The 24,501-nt window shown below is 40.9% G+C and overlaps 1 protein-coding gene across 1 annotated transcript in view; it reads right to left on the bottom strand.

Moving 5' to 3' along the window:
* Window positions 1–18,783: 18,783 nt before the first annotated feature.
* MMRN1 (multimerin 1) overlaps window positions 18,784–24,501 on the bottom strand; it is a 39,899-nt gene continuing 34,181 nt past the window's right edge. Inside the window, exons 7-8 of the mRNA XM_010411886.4 lie at window positions 21,279–21,425; window positions 18,784–20,153 (exon numbers count right to left, since the gene is read on the bottom strand). Coding sequence (XP_010410188.2) covers window positions 19,732–20,153; window positions 21,279–21,425 — 569 coding nt within the window. The 3' untranslated portion in view covers window positions 18,784–19,731. The remainder of the gene's footprint in view (window positions 20,154–21,278; window positions 21,426–24,501) is intronic.

The raw sequence follows: 24,501 nt of genomic DNA, 5'->3' as shown, positions 1-24,501 counted from the left end.
CTGCTAATACACATATTCCTGATGCTATAAGAAAAATCTCAGTTCTCAGATTCCAAAAAAAATTAATTTTATATTGATCAAAGCACTGTAAATATTCTAAGAAGGCTTCATTTTAAATTATGCAGCACAGAATCAACTTGGAAATTTCAAAGTGCATCATAAGATGCTTTGAAAATGTTTCAATCAACCCTCATATGGCTCAAAGATCCCTCTGTTCTGATTTTGCATAAACAAGCCTGCCCTGTCCTTACTGATGCTTCGAGGACTACCAACAAGGTGCTAATGAGGATTTTTGTGTGTGTGTGTGAGAGTAAGGGACATATCTCTTAACAAAGAATTTGACTAATCTGACAAGGTCACTTCTGTATAAGCAGCCAAACATCTGTCAGACTGTAATGACTTCTTCTGATCAATAGTGACATGGCCAGATTTGAAACTGGCAACCTGGAGGCAAAAGGCTTTGTACCCTGTTACTAATCTCCTGAGCTCTCTAGTCCCCTCCGATGTGCTGCTTTCTAATGAATACATTCTACATTCAAAATGACAAATGGCTTCAATTAAAAAGAGATCTCGGGGAAAACATTTCCATGTTTGAATGGAAGACCCCACAGTATTACTCATTTATTCTTTTAGGCCACTGGAGTTAATATGTCAGTTCTGTAAATTAAAAGTTTCTGTGTGAATCATGAAGAAAGATGCCTGGGAGCTGCATTGCCTTGAGACACGAGCTGTTCCTCCTGTGCTCACCAGGAGGTGGGAAGCACAAGCTGGGATCAAGAGAGATGCACCCTTGAGAATGTCACTGGTGTCCACAGAATTGAAGCCCTGCCTCTCTTAGGACTTTGTAATTGTTACAATTTTAAAATACAGCAAGGATTGCAGATGCTGCAGGAGGGGGGAAACTGGGTGAGCTCAGTTACCATGAGAGGAAGAGCTCGTTGTTTTCCCCATTACTGTGAAGCTGGGTGAATGAAGTAGAAAGGCCAGCTTCTGCAAAACTGAACTTCAATAAGAACGATTATTTTTTATGGCCTTACCTACAACACAAACACTTTCTTTCAGCCTTGGTTGCTGGCAACAGATGGAAGGCTAACACAGGGGTCTAAGCGCACAATCACCTGCTTTGTGCACCCCACAGACCTTCTGACCACTTCGATGGTGCGCTTTTCAAAGTTAAGCCTTTAATTCAGGTATTCAGAGTCTGATCCTGACGTTCCTTCTGAAGCCTGAGGTCAAGTGAAAGCTGTGCAGTTCATAATGTTCCTCACAGACATACACACCAGGCAGTCCTGGGTCCACCTGAGTTGCAGAGCAGCAAGTTCAGGAGGTGAAGAGGAGAGACTGTGCTAGAAGAAATCTGTAAAAATCCTTGCCTTGATTTTAAGCAAAATATTTTAGAAGCATATAACTGTGGTAGGGCAGTAAGAAATGCAGTGGAGTTTATTGGCTCACATAACTCGATTATGCTTAAGCTTTGCTGCTTAAGCATTCTGTGGGAGCTGAACAAGGACGGAGGCAGAGACTATACAGCAGCACCAAAGCTTTTTGGCCTGAGCTCTTCACTGCTGAGCCTTACAGAGGATTTGCATGCACCCTGCAGCCCCCAAATCCCCTGAGCTAGTCAGTCTGCAATCAGCTATCCCAGCATGACTTGGAGCATCTCCACCAATTTACTTCCTGCTCTTGTCTCACAGCTGGATGCCTCAGGAGTGGCTTCACGTGGCCTGTGCTGCCCTGAGCTCTGTCAGGCAAAGAGGTCCTCATCTTGCTCTCTGCTGCAGCTGCCCCTCTGGGATGCCTCTGTCAGGTCAACAATTGAATCTTTGATGGTTTTACCCTGTTGCCTCTTGATTAAATTCCACCAGAGGCAAACTGGGCATGAATCGTGACCATGTGAGCTCTTCTAAAATGTCTCACAACTACTTCTGCTGGCATGAAGGGACAAAGCAGATGGCAGCGGGAAATGATATCAGGAGTTTTAAAGTGGTTAGAAGCTGATCTAGATGATTATATTGTCTGTAAAAAAGGACTCAGAGGCAGAAAATCACACTACTGCTTTGGAACTTCTTCTGTTCATGACACTGCTATGAAATATGAACTTCCCTTCCTCTCTCTGAACTGTTTGAAGAGTTTTCTCTGACTTGACTGAAAGGTCATCTATGTGGTTGGGTCCAGGAATTCCCATCTGTCTTCTTTTCAGGTTCACGGGTTACCAACTCTACTTGTCTCAGCAACTTGAAAAACTTTCACATACTATTATCTTCAATTCAGACCAGTGAGGGTTTTTGCTAATGAGTTCCAAGAGGAAAAAAATTGTTGTTTCATAAGGAAACACTAAAATGACAAAGATGAATCTTCTCGTCAACTGAAGAGCTGAAAAAAAGCCCAACACAGCTGAACTGCTGCAGTTCTGGATCATGCCTATGCTCATTTCTGGAAGGTTCCAGCATGTAAAAGTACATGGCAGTTCAAATGAGAACCTGATGAACTGAAATCCTCTAGACCTGATTACACAAAAAGTCCAGGAAAATTAACATCTACAGGCCTTGTTCATTAGCAGTGAGGCCACTGTCAAAGAGATTGTATAAGGGGGCAGCACAAATGCAAGCTGAACGGCTGTGATGACACAAAATCAGATGTTATCACGGCATATCCTAAACACTTAGGCATATAGAGGTTTTTTTACAGTTAAACTATACAGTTTTCACGAATATGAAATTACCTACCTTAACTTTCACAATAAAAGCCATTGCTGTCATATCATCAAATTGCAAAAGTGGTCAGTACAAAAAAAGCAGTGAACCAACAGTAAAAGACCACTCACCATAACCCTATCGTAAGTATATCTTGCTCCGTGGCTTGAAACTGCAGCAAAGTCAAACCCACAATAAAGTTTTCCATTAAAGATCTAAGATGCAGCATGGCTGGGGAATAGCTGCTTTGGCTTTTGGCTAAACTCTGAACACATTTCTGGGACACAGAGGTTCTATTTGTACCCACACGGTGGTTCTACCCTCTGGCATTATCTGAATCCAGGATGCACAACCCACTAAACTTCACTCTGAATTTACAGGAATTCATTTAAATGATACTTTCACAGGTCCATTCAGCCATCCAGTATATCACACCGTTTAAAGTCTACTACACAAAGCATAGCAGCAGGCAGATAGAAATCTCTGCCTTAAGTATTTTTGGCACTGATATTGAAGATCTGGAACTTGAAATCCATCTTAGGAAGATATCTGTGCGATAATTTATTTTAGCTTTGTACCAAATGTGAATTCTCTGGTGCTTCTCTCCTACCGTATAAAATGCTGAGGAGTCTGTTCAGATTTACAGTTCACTGATCTGTGCTGAAAGTATCTATTACAATAAGCAGAGGAATGAATGGAAGGGAAAATTGTCTATCAGCACTCTCAGAGAGGTGAAGTTTTCAAGAAAGTTATGTGTTGGCTGTCTGAGCTAACACCCTGAGACATTTCAAGCAATCAAGAAAGTTATAAAACAGCTCCATTTTGCAAGCGTAGCTCTGAGAACATTTCCCCATCAGCTCCAGTAAATTGCAACACGGCTGGGTGTATCTGTCAGTATATTGATGTCACTATTAAACACCTGAGAGAAACAGAGTGTCTGCAGAGTTGGAGAGTGAGAGAAACGAACACCAGCAGTCGAAAAGCAATTCAGTGGTAAATGCCTGTGTTTTCACAGGGAAGCAGCTTCCCAGAGCAATCTGAACTGCAGTTCAGGGCTGTTGGGAGCATTCAGAGGGCTTTAACCTGAAGAAGCACCAAATGTCACTACGGTTACTTACATAACAGTCCAAACTGCTTTGTAACAAGTCATTTAAAGGCTTAAGGTAGTTTAAGGATTTTCTTGATGGTTACACTGATGTTGACAGGGCACTAGCTTTACAGTTTGCTAATATTTTTATACAATTTTTATAAAGAAGATTTAAAACTCTAAACAATAACCTAAATGCAAAAAAACCCAAAACAAGCCAACCCAAAAGAACCCCCACAAACCAAAAGAAAACAACCAGATAAAACCCCACATGATTTATGTTACAAATATCAAGACAAACTTTTGTGTCAGCTTCACTATTGTAGTTTTCTACTTCATATAAATGGTATGATTTGAAATACTAAGAGGAAAAATTCACCTTGCTAGCCGGCTTGCCTGTCTTCCTGAACACACTTTTAATGAGGATCCAAAGGGCTGACACTTTGAAATGATACTTTATTCCTCTAGCTGCTGCAGAAATATTATTACTAGTAGTAGTATTATCAAAAGAAACATAAGAGACTCTCCTGGCCCCTACATCCTACCAATGCTAACCAAGCACTATCTGCAGAATCTTCATCAAGCCCAAATCTGTACCTCAGCTGCAATTTAGCACCTGGAGATGAGGATTATTGGTAACAACTGCTGATTCATTTGATTGTTATCATGCTTGGGGTGGCACTGCCTCCTTTTATGCCTGTCAGCACTTAACAGACAATAACAGTTAATTGCAATTAGTAACCATCACTAAACCTGCGCCAAACCCCAATTTCACTTCAGATTCCTGGCTGAAATACTAGCAGCATGCATAAACTGCACACGTCTCTACTCCTTACTCCCCAAAGCAGAGAGGCTTCCTGCTTTTCTGGGCAGGATCAGCTGGAGGATCCTTAGTGCTGATGAGATGCGAGGACCTAGATCTTATCCACCCTTCCTCTCTTTCTTTGTGCGCTCTGAGGCTGTGCCTCAGCACCAGCCATGGCAGCTCATAGAGCTCTCCTTTATCACTGGCTCAGGCTTTCTTGGCTGCTCCAAGCTACAGCAGAAACTTCAACCCAGTTTCCCAAGGATAAATGTCATCATCATGAATTATCACAACTAGCACCGAGTGTTTTCAACAGCCCACAAAAAATTCGACTCAGAGGATCTGCAGTGCAGGATTTAAAGTGAATCTGCCCTGTGCAGTGACTTAAGTGTTGAAATGTCTCAGGGTGTTAGCTCAGACAGTCAACACAATGTAATCACCGTGGTTAGCCAGCACGGGAAGAGCAGGGAAGAGCAGGAGAATACTCCAACTCTCATGCATTGCACTGAAGGGCAGGAGCCTGTAGGAGGCATGGACAACACCCACTGTAAGCAACCTGTGCTTGAAACACCCTGGAGTTAGAGGAGTACCTCTGTCATCGCATAATTAATGCTTCCCTTCTCTTTCCCTTCTACAAAATACCTTGGGAAAGACAAAGTGATGCAACTGAAGTGGGAAATACCGCTGCTGAGGTAAGTGGGCACACCAGCTGTTTCAAACAAAGAGCTGGAACAAATGGAAACGAAATGTGGCGAGAGCAAAAATTTTGCAAACTCTTTGGACTTCAAAGTGCACAACAAACCACTGTAGGGGAATCAGTAAATGCTGCGTATCCAAATCTGCACTGTAGCTCAAGCATCAGTATCCCCACAGATTCACAGCTCATTCAGAGGTGACTCCTTTTACTCAGGATTTCAAAATCGCAGTGGGAAAGCAGTGGTTGTTAGTAGATTCCTGTCCAAAATAACAGCTGGGGGACAACTGAACTGAAAGTCCATACAGGTGGAAGCTGTATCACTGGAGATACCCCTGAATGGTCTTGCAGCTAGCTGCCAGCGTGAGGAGTGCTGCAGTCAATATAAGATGCCAAATGACCGCTTTTCCTAAAAAACTGAGGTATGATATATACAGCCAGCAGGTAATGTGGCGGTGCCTCTTGTTTTATTTAATCATAGAGCAGCCTCTCATTTCTCTTGCTGCTTCTGGCCAGGTGTGTGTAGCACTTCACCTGGAGTACTGGTAGCTCCTGGAGGAATGTCTCACGCCTTCCAATGCCAAGATCTTTGCGACCACTGCTGTCTGCCTGGGCTGACATCAAGTTCTGATTGCCCAATATCGCGCCACTCCCTCTCTATTTAGCCTCATTGAGAGTGTAAAAGAGAGAACAACCATCCACAGCCTCCTCATTACAACCCTCAGTGTGGTGCCCTTAAATAACACCTTTTTTGTGTAGGTCAATTGGCCAATATATAGTGGCTGCCATTGGCTCCTCTGAGTGCTTGCACAGCGCGCTGGGCGTGCATGCATGTAATTTATCATGTCAAACTCATTTTCTTTTACACGCTATTGTTCCTGCCTTTCTTTTTCCACAGAGTTATTATTCTGCATGAATTTCCTTTGTAATTAAGTGGCTCGGTTGCCATTCCCAGCTCTGGAAAAATGACAAAGGGAAAACACGAGAAGCCTCAGCCTCAAATTGGTTTGCATTCAGCAGGGTTGCCTGCCATTTGCAGGGACCAGCAGATGTCAGCCTAAATTGAAAAATGGAAAAGAAATACTGTATCATAATGTTAGCATCTCCCATGCCAGATGGGAGCCTTACAGAACATGGCAGGAGCAGTTAGCCAGCAGTGGTTAAAATTCAGCGTTGGAACAAGTATGGTTACGCTGCATGCACCAATAGTGTATTTTGATTATAGAACTTAATTGTATCATGGATCAATGATAGTTTAATTTATGAGGATTGATTTTGTTAATTCAAGCAGTTCAAGAGGCACTGTTAAAGCTTCAGTTCATTTAACTGTATCTGACTTCGCTTTACTCATGCTATCAGAAGATAAATGACTGTATATAAACTAATACCCTCCCCTCCCTATGTGTATATTTATTTCAGCATCTGTCACTAACTGTGAGTTACATTTAAATGTAAAGTGTTAGCTGGGCAGGGTACAGCATTGGGCTTTGAGTACTTTAAATCCAGTAACAAAAGTGGCATATGATTATTTGCACATGCACACTTACTGATTCTTCTGATGGTTTACTGTTGCTGTATCCCCAAATTTTGTAATAGATAATTGTTGCACTCACACTAAATAGCAACAGGACAGTTGTAAATGCTGTGTCAGAAGAAAAGAAGGATGGGCAAGCCTATTCAAGACATGGGTTATGCAGATCACAACTCACCAGTACGAACCTGACATCCAGTAAATGTACTGTTGAGCTTCCAGCCATCTCACAGGACTCTTTCTTGAAGATCCAGATCATAAAAACAGGCTTTACATGAAAACCTTAACATTTACTCAAAACTGACATTTCCCACCAATCCACTCCACATGCTTTTCTATCCGTGATTTTTTGGGCAGAAGAACTGGGAGTTAGAAAATCAGGCAAATATAATCTCAAAGAAAAAAACGCAAGTTAATGATTTTTATGAAACTGCAATGCATTTTCTAACCCCTGAGAATTCTCACCTGAATGTGAAAGCAATCTCCTGAAACAAGTCAAATCACAGGCAGGAACTGGTTTGTCAGCTTTGAATCGACTGTTGATGAGGAAAAGCATTCATACGCGCACCTTAATTTCACACTGGCTTTTGCATCTTCCTCTGTTTTTTGCTTAATCTGATAAAATCAGACGATGCTTACTCCACCCTTGTGCTGCCCGTGACAAGCCAAATCCACACAGGATGCACCTTGCTGCAGCCTCTGCACTTTACAAGGAGTCTGAGGTTTTTGTCACCACAACTAGGCAATCAATAAACATATGTTTTCACTCGTTTGTTTTAATCCTTAATCCCATGCTAATCCAGTATCACTTGCACTAGAGTGGGGGGAAGAAATAGAATCATAGAACCACAGAATATCTCAAATTGGAAGGAATCCATGTATTGATCTTATAGAAAACAAGAAAAGGGGATGCATATTTCTACAGAGACCTAATGAATCAGGAAGGCTTGTCACCATGTGACAAGCATGAGCTGTGCAGAGATACTCGAAAAGCAAATAAATTATCTTTCTGTCAACAAAGTGTCATATCACAGGAGACTGCAAAATGGAAAGCTTTTATGAGGTAGGGGGAAATTCTTCTCTTTCCTGCACTGTTATATCAGCCCTTTGAGCCAGCTTTGCTTCACCTGTTTAGAATTCAGTGGAACAGTGCCGACTCAGACCATCTGATGCTTTCTTGAGCTTTTGGAAAAAACAGCAGAAAAGGATTCATTATATAGTCGACAATCATAGCATCAATAAAAATACAAATTACAAAATGAAATCAGAGCACAAAGAGAGAATGGCACACAGGAAAATATTAGGCCACAAATTGCAAGAGGCAACAACAGTGATAACCAATAAAAGGGATAAAAACCAAAATGAAACAAATGGTCCAAAATACATTTTGTGTTCAGCTCTGTGCCCTGCCTAGTCCTTCCATATCTTTAACAATTAAAGTCAACACACCCATAGCCAAGTAATTGTGGCTCCAGGGGTCTCTCAAACCACAGTAACAGCAGATGCTTTCCCAGGGCATGTCAGTCACTGGCTCCTTCCCTGGCCAAACACTCCCAAATCTCCCATGCAGGGACTTTCCTGTCCCTTTGGACCAGGGAGTAGGACATTCTCTAACTAGGTCTTCACATTTCTTTTGCTGATTTCAGGGTTTCTCAGACAGATTTGCATTTTACAGCAGAGGTGGGGAGAAAACTCAGAGCTCCAAAAGGGATGTTATCTCTCCCTTTCAAATCAGCAAGAAAAAATATTCTTGCTTCCTAATGAAGAATCAGTCTCCCACAGAGGGATGTTCTTTCCTTGAGAGTGGCAAATTGGAGGGGACAAAGCAGAGCAGGCAGGCTTATCCTCTCACCAAGTTTTCCCATTTGAGTCAAGACACTTTTTCAGAACAACCTTAGTGGGCCCCAAGGTGTTTCATCTCTTTTCAAGTTTACCTCTAAAAAAAGCTTGTCTTTTTTCCACTCTGAATCCCCCAAGACTTAGTTGAGTCTCTCTCACTCCTATTTCATGTTACACAACCTATAATAACATATATTGGTGGGAAAGAAACCAAGCAGTAGCAATTTGTAATAGATTTCTGCAGAGTAGCACAAAGGCAATTTGATCCAGCTTAAGAAAAATCAGCAGCATATGAAAACATGTTGTGCTCATGACAAAAATCTTTCTGTTCTTCCCCATCTGGCATTAAATCATCAAGCCTTACATAAATGCTTAATTTTGGTCAAGGGGGTGTGCTGACTGGGTACAATGGTGCTGCCTACCTGAAGTGTAGCTTGAGTCACACAGAAAGAAAATCAGTGGTAGGACAAAAATACTTTCTCGTCATCTCTCCTGCTCTTTGTTTTGTCTTGCTCACCAGATAGATTCATTCTGCCTTCCTCGAGAAGACCTGAATCTATTCTGAAGCATACCCTGATCCAAGCTTTAGCCCTCTGGAAATCACACAGACCCCATGAATGTTAACTAAGGAATCACTGCCTACAATCATTTTACCTTTTCCTTTTGTTATTAATCCTGTTGTTTTTCTATATGTTTCTCCTCTGTTTCAGTATCTCTCTTGTCAAATACTGCTTTTCCTTTGTTTCTTGCTGCTTTCCAGTTTTGGATGCTCTCCAGCAGCATGGCAGCCTTCAGCTCAGAGTACATGTCCCCTTTGCCTGTGAGTATTTCCCCTAATGCTGACTTCTCTCACTCCACGAGTGTAATCCCTGTCATCTCTATCAGGACTCATTTCACACTTAGGCTTTTCAGGGTTATTTTGTTGCACATTCTCAACACAGCTCCTCCTTTTGTCCCTCTCCCACTTTCATTTTCTGGTGACATTCCAAGGATTGGATCCTGCTGAGCAGCCACTTGTTAGGAAGCAGAAAAGAGGAGCCTCTGGGGACTGGACTATACTATTTCTCTGCCCAGGACTGTTATGGTTGTGGGCAGGTGGTGTGTGACTCACCACAGTGCGAGCACAAATGTACTGGACTGGTACAGCATTAAAACCATTCAAGGGGTTTCTCTCTCTGTAGGAGAGGGAAATTGGAAATCTGAAACAGAGCCACATGGCTACCAGTGGAACATAAGTGAACTCTTTACAGTGTAATTATACTCACCAGAGCACTCAAAAATAATTGCTATCCTTAAGAATCAAGCTGCTTGTTTTAATCTTAATGGGGTAAACTGTTTTAGAGGGTATTGGTACAAAGGAAGGAGAGGCCAGACAAAGCAAGATGCTTTCCTTTTTGTTTTCATTGTGTTTGTCTTTAAGACTTGGATTTTTATCCTTCTGTACATCTGCACAATACAATAATTATCAAATTAGTTGCTGTCAGTACTCATTCCATACGGTCAGATAAAAGGCTCGTGAGGACACATGCGCAATAAAGATGTTTAATCTGGAGAATTTTAAATTAGGAGGAATATCTAGTAATTCATGTAATACTGACAACATACAAGTAAATCAGAGGAAGCTTCTAAAGCAAAAATGTCATTATTTTCTGAAAGATTATAGCAGTTCAACAGTCTGGATAGTTCTGTGGAGAAATTGGGTTCTCAGCTCCTAGGAGAATACAGGGAAGCTTTGTGATTTCAAACTCTGCCATTTTGATCTGCCAGCTGAAAGGAGAGTTAGTCTCATAATGCAACAGGACATGAAACAGAGGGGATTTTTAAAAAGGGTTGTAACAGTTTATGTGCAAGCATTTTTGTATCTACATACCTCAGCAAATTCTCTTTGAATTCTAAATTGTTTAGCTTCAAGTGTTCTGGGAGCTCCAGAAGAGCACATAATTTCAAGCTAACTGTTTGAAATGCTGTGACAAATAGTCCCTCTCCAAGAAGAAAGTATTGGACATCAAAGTCATCCCAGGAGGAGGGTAAAACAGAATCACTCAATATATTTATTTTACATTACTTTTCACCATCAAAATGCATAAAGTCACGTAGGATGCCAAATAAGGAGCTAGAGCCTCTGCAGTTACCAGAAAGTGTAGTTTTTCTGAAGTTAATTTTTAATGCTGAGAGACACAGCAGTGTCTCATTTATTCTCAGCTGTGGGTGTTTGCGGCATTTTTTGGTTCCATGTGAAACCCTGCTCTCAAGTCAGGTGTCACCAGGCCAGGCAGTAAAGCCTGGAATTTTCAATTGCAACCCCTGTGTCACAGAAAGGACACACCTGCCTGAGAAACAGGGAAGGGAAATTTATTGAGGTGTGGCCTTGAAGGGGAGCTACCACTAAAGGAGAGTTTAATTTTTTAAGGCCCACATGAATCAGCTTTCTGGGAGAAACTGAAGTGGTACATGCGCAGACAAGACCCTAAAGGAGTGTATGGGCACCAGCCATGTTTGGAAAGCTCATAAGATGAAGCAGATCAGAGATCACACAACACACCTCCTTAAAACCAAACACAGAGGTGTACTGAGGTGAGAGACAAAGATGCTGTTCCCAAGGCAATTTCTTTACCACTCCTGGATTATGGCAGTAATGGATTTGGATGCAAATTCCCAAAGCAAGTACTTGACAGATAAAGCAGTGAATGGTCAGCATAACAATGATGGTGGGGAATATGTTACATGCTGCCTGCTCCAAAGAAATGTAGAAACTCAGAGCAGCATGGATGTAAAAACTGAGCCCTTGTGAGTCTTCACAGTGTGTCTGGAGTCAACTGGCAGGAAATAAAAGCAAGTTAAAAGCATGAAACTGCATGGGATTCATCACAGAAAGATTGAAATGTTGCAGCAGTATTGACCACTTGAGAGGTGAATTGCTGTGATCAGTCCTGTCAGGTTCAAGAGACAGGCCCAACATCATCAACACTTGCAGCATGCTGTTCTCAGCACACATGAGCACATGGCTGCTGCTGTAACTCAGCAGATGAGAGCCATCATGCTGCGGGAAGACCACAAGTCAAACAAAAATTTCTCATTAAAAATGTTATCTGGGAAGGGGTTGTCACTGCCAGCACTGTGGAAAATAATTGTGGAAAGAAAAGTAGTAAACTGGATGGTGATGAAAGACTACTCCAAGAAAGTCCTTTTACCACCAGACATCATTATTTTAGTCAGTAGCTGTGAAGCAAGATCTATCCAATTTACAAAGACCTTAAAAACTGATTATAGTCTTCAATTCTTCCTGAGATCAGCAACCCACCCTAACTCTCACAGTGGCTTTGGAAAGGTACCAGCATTCACTGGTTTGGTGGTACTCTCCAGAGATGGCAAACAGACTGATGTTCTTAAGAAGTGCTCTGATTGCAGGCTGTGAGGCTCACAAGCTCACCTTAGAATGGCCTGAGAGTCAAAAGGTGCAGACACAACAGGAGACTGGCAAAAAATCTTTACTTGAGCAGGAACCTTGTTCTTAACCTGTAAATGTTGTCAAGCACTTCTCTGTTACTTCAGCTTTTTATATGCCTGTTGTAAGTGTTAATTTACTTCTGTCAAACATTGTTCTTTTCAACATCCTTGCAGTAAGAACCTGCTGTGCACGTGTTTCTCCAAGTAGCTCTGTTCCATCAGGCAGAGGAGTGACACACATGCAGTTTGGTATTTATTCATTGCTATTACCACCTAAGCCTGAGATTTTAAACACTTTGCCACACTAATGCTGGCACTAGCACTGCTCTTTGCATGCAGGAGGACCTGCCTTTGTTCTGCAAGTTCAATAGGGTTAGCAGAACTAAAGGGCTGCAAAACCAACCCTGCATTTTTAGCTTCCCTCAATTTACACTGACAAACTTATACTGGAAAAGATGTTGGACATCTTTTGCTGTAGTATTTAAGTCTATCTTGGGATTTTTAAATGCAAAATGTAATCTCATTATTTTCTTAAATATTTTGTAATTACTTGGCTTAAATTTGACTGGGTGGTTCTCATTCAGATAATGATTCAATCTTTTTTTGCAGTAAGTTACTGCAAAAGACTTCAGAATTGCAGGCAGCTGACATCAGGTAATTTGACATAAGATAGACGCTTCACTCAATGAGTTTATTTTTATCAGTGCTCATGAGCCAAGGAAAGCTCTTTACATACACATCAAAGCACAAGCTGGGGTAGGCTGGCTATATACCCATATCTACCTTATACCCCAATTTTGATCTAATATTTGGAGGTAGCACAATAAGAGCTGAGATTGCCCAAAGTGCCCCAGATGCCCCTAGCTTAATCATGTTCTTCCCAGTAAGAAAGCAAGCACACTATTCAGACCCACTCAGCCTCAGTTTTGCTGCTGCTGTTGATGGCTTTCCTGCCATGTTTCAGAAGTTGCATAATTCTTCATTCTGTATCTCCCTCCTGCTTTCAGGCAGAAATCAAGACCTTCCTTGTGTTTAAATGCTTTAATGAAACATCCTTTTACAGATCAACGTCTTGCCATACATTCTCTGTCTTCAGTAAACAGGAAGTTTTTCTGATCAGCACAGAAGAGAATTTTTCATCTCCCTCTGAGTAATGTTAAAAAACCTTACAAGTCTATCCTATGTCTTGAGCAACAAATTCACATATTTATTTATAATAATCTCTGTGTTCTTTCCCTTGATTATCTGTTTCTGCAATGTTTTTAACTATTCTCTGGTTTTAACTCTCCTCTTCTACCTTTGTATCTTTAAACCTGCCTCTACTCCTGTTTCAAAAGATACATCAAGATCTACCTGCTGACTACAATCTTCTCCTGGGCAGCATTGCTGGGTGACCAACAGTGTACCTTAACCTGAAAGGATCTCCAAGTATTTTTATAACAGATGGATGTTTTTTCACTGTTGATACAGGGCCTTTGGCATAGACACATTTTCACAGTCAATGGAAAAATGACCTGAGATACAACCTGCAGGCCGAGCTGTGAAACTGGCTACCAAGTGAGTGGAGAGATTGTACATACACCTCTAAAAAATGAAAAGCATGGCATGGAGCTTAAAACAGGGGACACTAGACAGCTTCTCACCCATGTGCACTTTATTCTCTAATTAAAATATGTATCGCCTGGTTGAAAAGTAATTTTTCCCCATCAGCTTTTCCTGTTACTGCCTGGGGAAAAAAAAAAAGGATATACTGACAAACAACAATGAACAATGGTCAGCAACAATGAAATACTGTGTTTGTGTAGAAATAGATTGAAGGAATGCTCTTTCCCTTCTTCCAAACAAGCTTTTTGGAGTTTTGTGCTGTACTATAACAAAACTAAAATGATGGTAATTGGGGTGCCCGTAGGACATAGCAAACTGAAAAGAACAGAGGGATGGAAAAATCTGTCCTTATCTTATGGCTCAGGAGAAATGTGGTGCAAGGATATTGCATCATAAACAATTTCCAAAGTCATTGCAGCCTGGTCATTCTCAGAAACAGCAGGGAAGAAGAAAGAAATGCAGGGTAGGACACAGGGAAGGCAGAGAAAAGGCAGGGCTGTGGTCCAGTCCCAGCAAATGTACTTGGGTGCTGTGAGAGCTGGGAGAACAATCCCTCACAGCTGGGCATCCTAACTGTTGATGAACACTCCCCCATATCTTACTTTTAATTTATTTTTCTCTTCATACTTATTTAGGACAGCAAATGTATTGTTATTTATGCATTTTGTTGAACACTTACAAACATGTCCGGCGTTATTTCCCTGATTTGTACCTTTCTCCCACAGTTATTTAAGCATCTGACCTTCCTTTGGGGCCATAATGGCCATATATACTAGTTAAGTCAAAGTCCAAACCTATACAAACAAGGTAAGCCCACAGACAAGTTGAAGGGTGGTCCTAGACCTATATCTTCTGCTCTGAAAGCTAAGAGTTCCTCATAGCTGTCATCATATTTCTATTTAGCTCACACAAATAATTTCACATATAAAGGAATGATCAGTACTTTTTGGCCAATAAAGGCTGTTCTTAATGCACATTTGGCCTCTCCTTCCAGGAAACTGGCAACAGGATGAGAGGACATGGCTTCAAGCTGTGCCAGGGGAGGTCCAGGCTGAACATCAGGAGGAATTTCTTCATGGAACCTTAGAATGGACTGCCCAGGGAGCTAGTGGAGTCACCATCCCTGGAAGTGTTCAAGAAATGGCTGGACATGGCACTCAGTGCCGTGGTCTGGTTGACAAGGTGGTGATCAGGCAAAGGTTGGACACAATGACCTCAGAGGTCTGTTCCAACCTAAATGATTCTGTGATTCTGTGATTCATTGCTGATGGCATTCCAGTTTCCTCTGCTACGTTTTAGCTTTTAGTGAATCTCTCTCCCTTTTTTGTAAGAAAAGTTCCTGTTTTTCCAGGATTACATTTATTATGATAGTGTGTACCTATTAAGAAGCTGTAATAATGCCAGGTGTTGGGGCCAAGGTAGCAAAGTGATCAACTTAGACCCTAGAAATTATTGATGAAAACTATACTTGAGGTCTACTATGTTCTTCTAGAATGTGTCTAAATGCTGAGCCTGAAAATTGTCTCGCTTGTATAAGCTGGTAATGGCCCTTTCTTTGAAAGGAAATAATAGTAGACAATTTTCTCATGTGTATTCTTTTCCCTTCAGTAAGTAGCAGTAAGTAGCCTAGCAATGGATGGCTGAACCTTTTTTTCCCTCCCAAGGCAATTTGCAGAGGAGTCAGAGTCGTCAGATGGAGCTGACGATAATTCTTTATCTAAACAAGTCTGTCATTTTAGGATTTTGTTTTAGTTGCCACCATTCTTGACTTTGCCATTCATCACACTAAATCTGTGTGAAGGTGAGATATACTGGTCCAATGGCTAAAAAAGAATTTAGAAAGCTTATAGTATTTATAGAGGACTTCTGGGCACTTCAGATAATTTTCATGTTATCTCCCAACTCTTGCAGATTTGAATAGCAAGCTTTCTGGAAGTGCTTGCCCACTGTTTGTAAACAGCCATGGTCGTTTTGTTTGCAACTTGCTCTTTCTAAGACAAGAATTTTCAACAGCAGCCACAGCAATCAGTGTTTTCAGAAACACTTTGGTTTGTTTACATGCAACATGTGAGTGCAGAAGACTGTTTTCAGCTCGCAGCCACCACAGATTTCTGAGGGTGGGGAAGCAGGGCAAGGAAGTTCATTACAAGCCAGTGCGTTGGTTTTAACATATCTATAGCAACTTCAGCTAGGAAGCAGCTTGCTGATAAAGCTTTCTTACCATGCACTCTTGACTGGAGTCCCATCTGAACAGAGTGTTTTATTTTATCTCACCCTTGAGAACTCTCCTGCCATCAGGGCCATCATACAAAAGGGGAGAATGGCAGCTTTGCAAAGGGAAAATTACTGCGATGGAACAACTGTCTATTTCAAAAACAAAGTACTACTTTGTACTAGTATAAAACTGCTGAAATATTTGTACTACTTATAAAACTGCTGAAAATATGATTACACCAGGATGATTTAGTAAATACAAAAACTTCTTCCACAATAATTAAAGGTTTCCATCTTCTGCTGTTGATAACACTCTAGCATGGGAGCAGGAGTATTGGGCTCAGGCTTCCCAGCAGTCAGCTGAGCATGGGAAGAAGTATGAATCAATAAAATTAAAACTGAAGGAAAAAATGTAGACCTCTGTGTGATACATCTGATGGCCTGAAGGGGTTAATGAAATGCATGGAGCTGCTAGGCATTTGTTTCTGCAGCCAGTAGCAGCCACCAGTGACAGATGTGCAAAGCCACGTACACTTTCATTCTTTGAAAATGTCCAAACTTTTTGTGTGTTGACTTCTTTTGTTTCATACTCTCCAGCTCACCTGCCCAATTGAGCTGCTAGGGAGATTCAGTTTTGCAATTGCCTCAATGCACTTATTATCCCACTGTCAAAGGCACTTAATCATCAGGTGCCTACTGATTTTGGTGGGATTTAGCTGTAATGTTGCTCCTAATAGATGCTTTCAGTCACTGCTGAATTCAGAAATAATGGTTTCTTTCCTGCTTGCTGCCAATGTAGATGTTATTATCGCAGAGAAAAAAAATAATTGAACAAAAACACCCCAGATGTAGGGACAGACGGCAATATGCACGAGTCAGCACCAGGCAGGCCTGGGCTAGCAAGGGAGCTTGGCACGAGCTGTGCTGGCTGTGCAGCTAGAAATGGTCTGTGAGGAAAACCAGCCACTGGTCTCACTGGGAATTCCAAGCATATGAGGGGCTGGGTTCGGCCATAACTTGCTTGGTATAGGTGAGGAAATGATAGCACAAACTCTGGAGTAAATGGGATGGGCTTGTCAAAGCCAAACCAGACAAAATGGTTATTGAGTCACCCAAATAAAGAGAGCACAGTTCACTCTGAAGTACAAAGGCTCAGGTTGGCTTTGTGATCCCTCACAAGGGCTGTGGGCAGAGATGAGCGTTCAGAGTTGTTGCCTGCTGTCATTAGGGAATGCAAATCAGAGCATGAAGATGAAAGCAGAGGGGTGACAAAGTGCCTCGGGAACCACCTACCCTGGTTGATGCCTGAAAAGTTCTCCTGGGATTTCAGACTGATTGCTGTCTATTCTGCATAATGGGTAGGCTGACTGATTGATCCTCAGTTATTTTTCAATGGTTTGTCTCGTGAGTCCAGGCAGCTCGGGTACAATCACAAGCCCATAAATAAGCTTCAGTGACTGATACAAACCTATCTTCACAGCGAACAATCTGCGTTTTAGTTTTTAAAAATAGACAAAGCCAACTGTAATTAGTTTGTATACATCTGAAGAAAGATTTGAATGGATTGTTAAACAGTATTAAAAGGGGAGCATACATTTATTAGTGTTTTAAAGTATTATTTTTTACTATATTTTAAATAGTAAAATGAGAATTAGTTTCAGTACTATTTCTATTAGGGAAATTAGTTTTCTAAGTGTTACTCAAACACATGTGGTTTTAATCAGAATTTTTACTTTACTCCAATGGAATCTGTAGTTTCATGAGAAGAGGAAAAAAAAAAAAAAGGAGAAAAGAGGAAAGAAAACCAGTACAACAACATAGAAATTATCTGATTGCTGGGGGAAAATAGTGCCTGTGAAGATGAGGACCCAGATTGAAGGATTTAGAGAGAAGGGCAGCAAAGGCAAAGAAAGTCACATTAAAACAGAGATGCCGTCTCTGGTGGGTCATTTGAATTTAATCTTCAGAGTAATTTTCATGCCATTTAGCCATAATGGCAGCAGGAATAAAGAGGACTAAACACATTAAAATGACAAAGTCATACAAGGAGGGATTTGGGCTTGTGGTCATTATATTTGATAAAATGCCATGATACAGTAGGCTGAGTTAGTGCCATACCAAAGATTTTTGTTTACAGAAAAAATGTGGTATGCAACAGGAGAAAGGTCTGTAGCACACTCATTCAGGGTCCATAGTATATTAAGAACCTGTCAATTACAAAGAATAAAGGATTTCCGACCTCAAAAAACCCAGGCTTGGATTGAAAACTTTCATCAATTCTCCACTGCTGTCCTTAACCACAAGCCACGATAGGATGCCTCTGAAGCTGGAGGGATGCTGTTCAGTGCTGCACATTTTTGTAATTCAAGTAGCCAGAACCCAGAGGCACGTGCCCATGGACACTCTTCAGCACCATTGCTGCTGGTGGGGAATGTTCATTTCCGTTTGGAACAACAAAAGGTAGATTTATGCATCTGAGGGAAGATACTGTGGATTATCTTATCCACAGACAGCATGGCAGGAATTCAGTCATTTCATGGACACTCATCTTAAGATCTTGTAATGTACATTAATTAATACTAAGAAGAGAGCTGAAGATTCCCATGTGTTTTCAAGAAAAGTTCCTGATAGTGGGGCACAAATTAATTCAGGGAGCTTCAAAACATTCTGTGTTTTAACAGGAAAAGGGAGTGAGACAAACACAGAGCCACAGAAAACCTGGTCAAATAGCATTAACTAAGGCAATAACCAGAAACAAACCTGGCCAGTCACACCAGAGGATAGGATATCAAGAAACTGCAGCAGCTTGGGACTTTGCAAAGAATAAGAATAAAAACCTGAAGGTTTATTTTTTTAGGCAGACAGGCATCAATTAAAAATATTTCTTTATTAGATTGTTGCTTTACAAATCACATGCAGACTGAAGTTAATTTCATCTTGCCTCAGTAGTTAGTGAACATCATGCAGAAACAAACAAAACCATGGATTTATAGAGCTCAAACTTAGAAAACACTTTGGTTATATAATTTAATCTTGTGTATTTTATAGGTCAAATGCTAAAATCTGTGTGAAGCCAATATAACAATGTTTGCTTAAAACACATCACCTAAGGAAAATCCAGCTGTGGTTTAAATATTTCAAGCAGCAGAGAAAATCCACCAAATCTATTACGGTGTTTATCCTGTGACTAATTAAACTGCTAAAAATACCTTATTTCTGATCTGAATGTATTCCTCTTAGTTTTTTGCTGCCAGACTCAAAAAACCTAGTTTATCATTATACTGGTTACATGAAAAAAATAATGAATCAATTAAATGCTCCCATATCAAAGTATGTGGTGGATAATGGTAGGCAAAATGAAAAATATATTTTTTCCAAACAGAATATATACCCATGATTATCAATTGATACAATGAGCTAAGTAGTAATCCAGCATCTGAGTCATCAAAATCTATCTGTCACTTTTGATTTGCAGTGAGGGTGTAAAGGAATAATCAAAACAAGCTTTCTCTTGAGAACTGATTCTCAGCAACATTGTGTGAGTATGTCTATGTGATGTAACAGTAGAACATAATTAGATTTGTGCTTCCAAATCATGCTAATATAAACAAGATGCTTTGTTTTCCCCTATCTCCAACCTATGGACTCCTTGTGGTTGCACACGTGGCTACAGCCAAAGGACATCTTGGAGGATCAGCACTAGAAAAGACATTACATTGGGAAACTTAGTGCTGTTAAAGAAACAAAGTATTTAAAAGCAAAGCTAAATTCACCTGCAGGTTGCTTCATTTGACTAACTTTGCATTTAGGACTGACTTAGGTACGATACAACAAGTAGCCACTGAAGGTAGTTACTGGTGGATACTGGGCTGGTATAGAGCCAGTTGCCAGTCTGAGCCAGACTTCCTGACCATAATTTAACTCTAATAAAGCACTTCCAGTAATTACTCTGTCAGTGTACTTATTACTGTTAATACTTTCAGCCTGAAAAGTAAGTTTGTCTATTCCATCAATGACCAGATAGCCAGAGGCACGTGGACTAAATGATTCAATAGTATATTCAAAAACATAGACCCCCAGATACGGAACATGGAACTTTCCAGTTGCTGGGGCAAATGAGGCACCGTAGTTGACATCCAGATTGTTAAATCTGATGGGTCCTGGAGTTGTCATTCCATATGTATGAGAAGCAAAAAAAGCCACCATAGGTGCATATCTGTATGATCCTTTTGAAAAATCTGGAAAGGAATAAATAACAATTTCAAGTGATGTTACATTGTACAAAGGCAACCTGGACCAGCCAGAAGATCAAAAGCAGACTTTCTGATGTCACATCATCCTGTGGATGGTGGACCTTGAGCAAATGAAACATAGTATTCCTGCATAAACACATCTGTCTATACTGGATAAAGAGTAATTTTCTTCACAATTAGTGCTTGGTGTATTCACCAGAGAAAAATTTTAGAAACAGCAAGGGGACTTGATGTTTGTTTATCTATGGTATCACTAAGGGAGCTTTCTTTCCACCCCACACCCCCTCCTAGTTTTTCCCACCCCAGGATCTCTTTCACTGTTCATGTGAGAGAGCTGAAGCCAAGAATTTCACCACAGATCTTAGACAAACACTGAGGAGGTTTAGCACTCATGATGTTAAATGAGGGAATAAAAGTATATGTGTTTCTCTTCAAGCTGAGCCTGCACAGTATCATTCCCTGTTTCTGTACAAATGATTTCATTCACTATTCATATACTGTCATGAGTGAAAATCAGCCTAATGACTGCTGAAAGATGCATAAAATTCACATTCCATGTGGCCTGGGTGTAAATTATTTATTTGTTTTCTGGACCGAATAAGCATAATTTTCACTTTTTTTTCCCTTTTGAAATCTTTCAAGGGCTGCATCCTTTGTTGATGAAAGCCAGAGGCAAGCCTAACATGATTTCTGGAGGCCATAGTCCCACGCATCCTGGTAGCTACTGGTATTTATAGAACATTTATGGCTGCATTGAAACTAGTATTCCCCAGCGATGTGATTCTACCTCCACCTTCAAAATCCATGACATCGTGTTCAAATATATCTATTCCACACCCTCCCACTCTGCACATTTCAGCAGGGAGCTTTCCAGCTATTATGGCAGGTCCCAAAACAATTTAATCCCATCATCTGGTCATATTAAAAAAAGAGATCATGAGTCACCCGTGGGGATTGATGTCTTCAGCACCAAAACACAGGACTCTGCTACTTGAGTTGTCACTCATTAAAGTGAAACGTGAGACCTCTGACCAGCAAATGCTCTGTAATTAGGCCCTGGGGCAGAGGCCTGGACTGATGGTGTATTGCACTGCTAAATTCTGTACTTGCCAACACTCAGGGAATTGTCGTTCACCAGCTTCACACTACAGTTGACTCCTCCGAAGGGGTGGCGACAGGCACAGACAAAACTCTGCCTGTCATTGACACAGGTCCCTCCATTCTGGCACGGGGAACTGGCACACGCTGAAAACTGCCCTGTGAAAGAGAGAGAGGAAATCCAACAGCCTCAGTTGCAACATCCTGACAGTGAGACACTTCCTAAGTATGCAGTATTTTGGAAAGGCTCTTTATCAATTCACAATTTCTGCTGAAGTTCTTAGTGAAGGCCAACTTCAGATCCTGTCCAGCCTCCCTCTTTTCCTGAGCACAGCACACCTTCAGCTATCCTCCAAGACATTCAAGATTACCTGTAAATTCTAGGTTCTGCCAGCCTCAGAGGGTCAGGAACATGCAGTGAGAAAAAATGTCCTCCAAAGAAGTTAGATCAGGCTGCTCTTTCTGGACTGGGCCATCTTATCCTTGGGTGTACCAAAACAGATTTTGTACTGCTGGTGTTCAGGTTGGACTGTCTTGTCTATGGTATTTTTCACCCAGGCACGTCACAAACATTGCAGAAGAGTCAGGCTCCTGGTGATGAAAGGTCTTAAATGCTATCCCAGCCACTTCAAGTATTTGTCCGTAAAAAACTCCATAATTTCAGGATATCTACCAAGATTGTTGTAGGAATTTTGGATTGCAAGCAAGAAAAATTACACCAAACAGGCAGCTTTGCAGAGCACCCTTACTGAGGATGTCCTTGCCTCTGTTTCCAACTAGGTATGAGCTGGCCAAATTACACTCAGCCAATACAGATAAATCTGTCAGGCCAGTGCTGCTGAGCTCTGAGACAGTAATTACTGAGTGTAATTGAATAACGTGTTGTCATAGCAGTTTTTTGGGGGGAGAAAATTCAGGTCACATTAAAAATTAAATATTGCTATGAATAATTCTGAACACAAAGCATTCCCAAACCACACAGTTTTGCTTGCTTTTGGTATGGTCAAATAAAAGTCAGATATTTTAGAAAACAAGCCTTTTCTTTGCCAGGAACTACCTGCAGACCTCTGGAAAGAGAACTCCACACAGTCCTGTGATGGTAAATCTAGGTTTGTAGGTCAGAACCGAAAAAGTCTTGCAGAAAAACATCTACTTATTGCCAGGAAACTGTTAAGCTGGATTTCACATAGATGTTTCAGTAATTCCAGTGTTATCTTCATTTTACCAACCAGATATTTCACAGACTGCTGCATTAAGGCAAACTGTTTCTGTGTGATATTTTAGTTCAGTGAGCAGAATGCTGAGGCACATTGTGCAGTGACACTTGAATTTGCTCTGATACAGCATATGGATTTATAAACACAACAGGCATTCTTTTCACAGAAAAGAATGTCTGTTCTGTAATGTCTGAAATAAAGCAATTTAGGACTGTCATGACTGGGGTCACAGCCCAGGCAACTGGACATGAGGAAATAATGTTTTTTCTCTCAGATAATAGTTTGCTAAGTCCTTCATTGAAGTTATTTTTCACTCACATTTACCGAGCACCCACAACATTTCACTGATATTTACCAAGCATCCATAGATTTACCAAGTGTCAAAGAAAAGCAGAAAAGGAAGGAAAACAGCTGATTGTGCTGACTCTATCATATTCCCAAAATACAAAAGCTTCCTGTAAGAGCTGAGCAGTCTCTCTGCTAATTGGCCTCTGCTTATCATAAACAAGAAGTAAATCCAAGAATCAGGAAAAAGATCACTAAAAGGAAACGATAATGAGATTGAGACTAGTGCTTTGGAAGTCTGCTGTGGGGTGATTCTGCCCGAACTTAACCTTGGAGTTAATTCAAATTTAGACACAGCTTTAGCTACATTAAATTAACCCTCCAGGTGAAGCACTGCTTAACAGCATCAGGGAAGCTCCTCCATTTTCTAGAATAGGAGAAGTTGTGCGGGGGTTTGAGTCAAGTTAGGATTTTCAGAGCAAGAGGCAAACGCTGCAGATCTCCACTGCACCAATAATCTCCATGTAACTATGCCATAATAGCATCTTTCTGCTGTCATTTCTGGCTGAGGCTCCTCCTCTGCCCAGTATTTTCTTTTATCTTACTGAAGGGTGTCTTGAGACACCATGTCTGAATAATCTCCTTGGGATAAAGATGCCAGAAGGTTCAGATTAGGAAAGGATTTCCTACTATAGTAAATATTTTATTGTTACTTTATCTTTGACAATTTAGTAGTGTAGATGAGTAAAAGAGAGAGACTATAAATTAAAGGCTTAAATTGTAGCCAGTACTAGCAGAGAATAAAATGTAGTTGCTAATTACACTTATTATGGTAGCAGTGAGAAGAGCCAGTTAATGCTCAGTTTTGCTACTCTTTGGGAGTGCAAACAGCCAGAAGTTCTTTTGGGAAATAGACTGCCAGTGCTGTGCAAACAAATTTCAAACAAATAATGAAGCTCTGTCAGTATCTACCGGGGTGTTGTTAGAAGCAAAACAAATATTCAGCAATTTAATGGTCTCCTTATGGAAAGGATTGACTCCAGTAGTTCAATTTGGAAATTCTTCTGACCAGGAAGTAACCTACCAACACTTTCTCAGTATTCAGTTATCAGTACCTGCTTCTCAGGAAGCCCTAGGAGATTGGAAGAGCCTGAGAATCTACTAAACCACCCTGCTTGCACAGGGTCAAACTGGTTGTCAGCCTATAGTTATTAATCACCTCTGGCTTAGCACTCTCAGGCTGACAGTGGGCAAAAAGCAGGGAGGAGAGGTGCCTCAGCTGGTGCCCTCCACTTTTGGGTGGGGTGGACTGTCAGGACAGACCCGAGCTACCTGGACTTTGGCAACTCTGTCTCTTTGTTAAGCAGAGGTGTCTAATAACTCCAGTGGGATGATTTTAGGCCTACCAAATTAAAAACAACACAACAGTTTCATCAATCCATTAGTCAAAAGAGTAAATATGCGAATTCGAAGTGTATGTCACCAAACTGAACTGGAATAACCATCACATGTGTGCAATTAAAACACAAGATGGAAAACATTTGAATAGGTTAATTTAACTTGAAATTAAGTCTTGAATGATAAAGCAACAATGGAACTTTGCAATTCTGTTAGGAGTCAGAAATCTTGTGAAAACAAAATCAGAATTAAGACACAAAGAAAGTGAGAATGAAATGAAATTACCTCTCTCATAGATGCACTGTTTTAAATACATAAATATAGCACAGCTTCAC

Source organism: Corvus cornix, chromosome 4 (assembly GCF_000738735.6).
Source record: "Corvus cornix cornix isolate S_Up_H32 chromosome 4, ASM73873v5, whole genome shotgun sequence".
Taxonomy (NCBI): Eukaryota; Metazoa; Chordata; class Aves; order Passeriformes; family Corvidae; genus Corvus; species Corvus cornix.
Note: the sequence above shows the minus strand (reverse complement) of the source record. Positions and strands in the feature narration are given on the sequence as shown.